Source organism: Molossus molossus, unplaced genomic scaffold (genome assembly GCF_014108415.1).
Source record: "Molossus molossus isolate mMolMol1 unplaced genomic scaffold, mMolMol1.p scaffold_m16_p_3, whole genome shotgun sequence".
In the NCBI taxonomy this organism is placed as follows: domain Eukaryota; kingdom Metazoa; phylum Chordata; class Mammalia; order Chiroptera; family Molossidae; genus Molossus; species Molossus molossus.
Genome location: NW_023425366.1, coordinates 81667243 through 81672491, shown reverse-complemented (window position 1 = coordinate 81672491; position 5249 = coordinate 81667243). Strand labels below are relative to the sequence as shown.

General features: G+C 39.7%; 1 protein-coding gene across 1 annotated transcript; it reads left to right on the top strand.

Moving 5' to 3' along the window:
- Window positions 1-4237: 4237 nt before the first annotated feature.
- Window positions 4238-4795, top strand: LOC118642378 (peptidyl-prolyl cis-trans isomerase A-like). Its single transcript, XM_036280115.1, has one exon. It carries the CDS (start codon window positions 4247-4249, stop codon window positions 4742-4744), a length of 498 nt encoding a protein of 165 aa, XP_036136008.1. The 5' UTR covers window positions 4238-4246; the 3' UTR covers window positions 4745-4795.
- The last annotated feature ends 454 nt before the right edge of the window (window positions 4796-5249 follow it).

The following is a 5249-nucleotide window of genomic DNA, read 5'->3' as shown; positions in this document are numbered from 1 at the left end:
TGTTGGCGAGGGTGTGGAGAAAAGGGGACTCTAATACACTGCTGGTGGGAATGCAGACTGGTGCAGCCGCTATGGAAAACAATATGGTGCTACCTCAAAAAATTAAAAATTGAACTTCCATTTGACCCAGTGATCCCACTGCTGGGAATATACCCTAGGAAGCCTGAAACACCAATCAGGAAGAATATATGTACCCCCATGTTCATAGCAGCACTATTTACAATAGCTAAGATCTGGAAACAGCCCAAGTGTCCACCAGTAGACGAATGGATCAAAAAGCTGTGGTACATATACACAATGGAATACTATGCAGCGGTAAGAAAGAAAGATCTCTTATCCTTTGAGACGACATGGAGGGACCTGGAAAGTATTATCCTAAGTGAAAGAAGCCAAGCAGAGAAGGACAAATACCACATGATCTCACTTATATACGGAATATAATGAACATAACAGTCTGAGGAATACAGTAGACCCAGACACATGGAAGTGGGGCACAGACTGACATCCCTCAGAAGAGGGGATGGGGGGTGGGGGGGGATGGGAAGAGATAAACCACAGAACTTATATGCATGTATGCATGACCAATGGACATGGACAACTAAGCCGGGGACAGGGTGGGGGGGGGGTGCCAATGGGGTAAAAAGGTAAAATATCTGTAACAAAAAAATAAATAAATAAATAAAAATTTCCAAAAAAAAATAAATAAATAAAATCAATAAAACAAAATTATTTAAACAAGAAAAAAATAAATAAATAAATAAATAAATAAAATCAGAGGCATGGATACATGGAACAGACTGACAAATGTCAGAGGGGAGGGGTTCGGGGAAACTGGACAATGGAAGTGAAGGGATTACCTAAAAAACATGCATGCATAGTCCATGGACACAGACAATAGTGTGGTGAGGGCCAAGGGAGGGGGGGCAGGGGCTGGGTGGAGGTGGGAAAAGGCTAGGGGGGCAGGAATGGGGAACATCTGCAATAGTGTCAACAATGAAAAAAATTTTTTAATGGGCAAAGAACCTAAATAGACATTATTCCTAAGGAGACATACAACTGACCTACAGATACATGAACAGTGGAATGTAAATTGGTGCAGCCACTATGAAAAACAGTATGGAGGTTTCTCAAGAAATTAAAAATAGAACTACCATACGATTCAGCAATCCCAATTCTGGGTATATATCCAAAGAAAATATTTCTTGAAGAAATATCTGTACTCCCATGTTTATTGCAGCATAATTCAAAATAGATTTGGAAACAACCTAAGTGTCTCTCGACAGATGAATGAATAAAGAAAATGTGGTATATATACAATGCAATATTTATTCACCCTTAAAAAAGAAGGAAATCCTGTCATAGATGAACCTGGAGGGCATTATACCAAGTGAAATAAGACAGACAAAGAAACAAATACTTCATTGAATCAGTTATATGTGGAATGCAAACAAACAAAAATCAAATTCATTGAAGCAGACAACAGAAAAATGGTTGCCAGGGGCTGGGGGAGTGGGAGAAATAAGGAGACTTAGTGGAGGAAGAAGTCAGGTACTAGCATGGAGTGAGTCACTAAAAAGGATCCTGAGCTCTGTTCTAGAGGAGAACAAACACTCCAGATGATTTGGGAGATCCCAGAACAGAATGACATGTGCTGCTTTCCCAGAGGGGCAGCCCAGGAAAGAGTGTACTGTGCTGTGTCGAGGCAGGTGGGCTCAGTGCCCTGTAGAGAAGCAGAGGGTTCCTGGTACCTAAAAAGGATGCAGAATTGACAGAGATGTCCACCACCTGAAGGTGTTTGCAACCAGGAAAAAGCAATGAGGACTCAAAAGTGACCTTTGTTGTTTGATAATCAAGACTCAGAAACCCCTTCCCATACTGACTTGACACCTATTAAGTCCTCAAGAATATAGAAACAAGCCTAGGGGACCCTGAATAAACTGAGATTAAGTTAATTACCAAAAAATTAAGTCCTGAATATCTAAATCTGTGGAATAAAACTTATCCCCACTACCTGAAGTGTAAGTAATTATACAATTTGTTCCAGGTCTATCATTTGTTATATATGTAATTATATATAAATATATATAACACATATTTTGCTGATTCTCTATATATGTCTCTACTTACCTATCTACATAGTAATCAGGTTAAAATGTATATTAAGAAGTTAGCCACAAGGTGGTACTAAAAAGCTATCATTTTTGCTTTAGATCTTATGTCATGAAGGCCATTGATTTTAACATTCAACTGTGAACTACTACATAACAGCAGAAATCATACTAATGGTTGAGATGGTGGCAACTGGGTTCCTGTGAGGCAGTGCTTATATTTAAAAAGTATAGGGGAGGGAGAGGGAGGGGGGAATCAGTGGGGGGGAAGGAGAAACATCTGTAACAAAAATAAATTAATTTAAATTAAAAAATAAAATAAAAAGTATAAAACTAGACTCTTTCTGGAGATGCTATGAACTAGTTCATATTCTTCCTCTTTTTCTTACCCACTATCATGTCATCATAGTGTATTCCAATCATCACCCAAAACATCAAACCCTAATATATTCAACGCTCATAGAGAAAAATGTAAATAGACATGATCTCTTAAATCTGAGAATTTATGCCCTGGCCAGTTTGGCCATGCACAAATAAAATCCTTAGAAGTCTTTTAAGTTCTGACACATATCAAGTTAGCAAAGCTACTTCACACGTAGGACAGGTTAAGAGAGAAGTGTACTGTTTTGTGTTTTAGAAAATGCAATCACCTTGTTTGGATGCATCATCTGAAAGTAGTTAACTTCATCCAAGAGGAGGAAACCCGTGCAACAGCACAAGGAGAAAGACCAGCCTGGGACCTCAGGGATATTTTTATTTTAATAAGGAGTCTCAAAGAACCTCCAAAATGCAAAGACATGATCTCTTCTAGTCTAATTTCAGGAGATGCTGTAGCTAGTGTGAAGTTTGCGAACTTGGGATTCCATCTCATTATGCTCTGAGTCACGACATAGAAGCTGTTACTACCCTCTCTGCTTGTGAGATTGACTCTTGCTGAGAATAGGTACTGCATGCCCTGGCCGGTTTGGCTCAGCGGTTAGAGCATCAGCCAGCGGTCCTGAGAATAGGTACTGCATGAACAGAGGGAAAATTCTGCCTTATTGATAATTAGTCAATGTAATGGGTGAGTGAAATTTTAACTATGGTAAATAAATCATGGAATTTTAGAAGTGAAATGAATCTTTGGAATTCAACCAGGTCATTTTGCAGATGAGGAAATGCATGTATAGCATAGCTGGGTGGATTGTCCAATACTGTATAGTGACTTGAAGACTCAAGATTAAAATACCTTCTCATCACACCATTTTACATCAATACTCTAGTTCTGCCTCATATCATTAGACATCAAGATCAGCCTCTGGCCGCACACCCTCACTCTGGACCTGTTAATGAGGAGGCGGATGAGGGGGGCCATTTCCTCACCATCAAGCCTTTAAAATCTTAGCCCTGAGCAAGCAATTCTACAGGTTTCATGCTGTGTTGGGCCTCAAAGATTAGTTTGTGGCTTCCTGTAAAAGCAAACCACACATGTTGAATTGCCAGCTGTTGCCACCCCAAGTTCTTTATTCATAATTCACAACATCAGGCATCTTCCAGGTAGGTACAGGTCTTATTGCCTTCTTAATTATCCATGCAAAACTGAAGCAATAAGCACAAGCCTCTTATTACCTTTACCTCCTGGGATGTTCTGACAGATTTCCTGCAGAAATCTGTGGAGCCAGTGAATAAATGCTGAATTTAATAAATATTTTTTGCACAAATCCACCATCTCTTTTAGATCCCTTATGATTGCCCTGTGTAACTATGGAAGATATGACTTTCCTGAAAAGTTTCCTCTATCCCAACTTCAGGACCTACCTGTTAGGAACAGCCAAAAATGTGGAAACCATGTAGCCCATTCATTGCTTCCATGTTGGTCTGAGGTTATGGAAAAAAGGATAATGTCAGCCATTAGGTGGATTAATAACAAAGAAAAGTGTTAAAGATATTTTGATCTATTGTGGAAATTTTCAAATACAAAGTGAACAGAATGGTGTAATGAATCCCCATATACCCATCTCTTAGCCTCAACAATCTGTCATTCCTGATCCATCTCTACCTCCACACATTTGCCATTCTTACTCAATTATTATATTAAAAAAAAAAAAAAACAAACAGCCTTGCAGACACCATCATACCAGAACCGCTCGAGCCTAGCCATGGTGAACCCTATTTTGTACTTTGACATCGCCGTCAATGGGGATCCCTTGGGCCGCGTCACCTTCAAGCTGTTTGCGGACAAAATTCCAAAGATGGTAGAAAACTTTCATGTTCTGAGGACTGGGGAGAAAGGATTTGGTTATAAAGGTTCCTCCTTTCACAGAATTATTCCAGGATTTATGTGCCAGGGTGGTGACTTCACACGACATAATGGCACAGGCGGCAAGTCCATCTATGGGGAGAAATTTGATGATGAGAATTTCATCCTGAAGCACACGGGTCCTGGCATCTTGTCCATGGCAAATGCTGGACCCAACAAAAATGGTTCCCAGTTTTTCATCTGCACTGCCAAGACTGAGTGGTGGGATGGCAAGCACGTGGTCTTCGGCCAGGTGAAAGACGGCATGGATGTTGTGACAACCATGGAGAGCTTTGGGTCCAGGAATGGCAAGACCAGCAAAAAGGTCACCATTGCTAACTGTGGACAACTCTCATAAATTTGACTTGTGTTTTATCTTAACTACCAGACCATTCCTTCTGTAGCTCAGGAGAGCACCCCTTCACCTGATCTGCTTGGAATGTCTATAATATTCATGCTCTTGCTTCAGTTTGTTGAGTTCCATATTTTCTTTACTCTTTCCAAGTCTAGCTGGATTGCAGAGTTAAGTTTATGAATATGAAATAAAAACTAAACAATTGTCTGTCAAAAAAATAAATAAATAAATAAAAACCAGAAACTTATTTCTCACAGTTCTGAAGGCCTAAAGTCCAAAAGCAAGGCACCAGTATGGTCTCTTCCTCTGGTGAGGGCCTCTTCCTGGTTCATAACTTGTGCCTTCTCACTGTATTCTCACATGCTGAAAGGGGTTATCATTTTTTAAAGTAAAAACATATATACTGAAATGCACAATTTTTAGCTATATGATTTGGAAATGGATATACACCTGTTCAACTCACACCCCTACCGTCTCTTTTTGAGCAATGCTTAAAGTAGGTAAATTG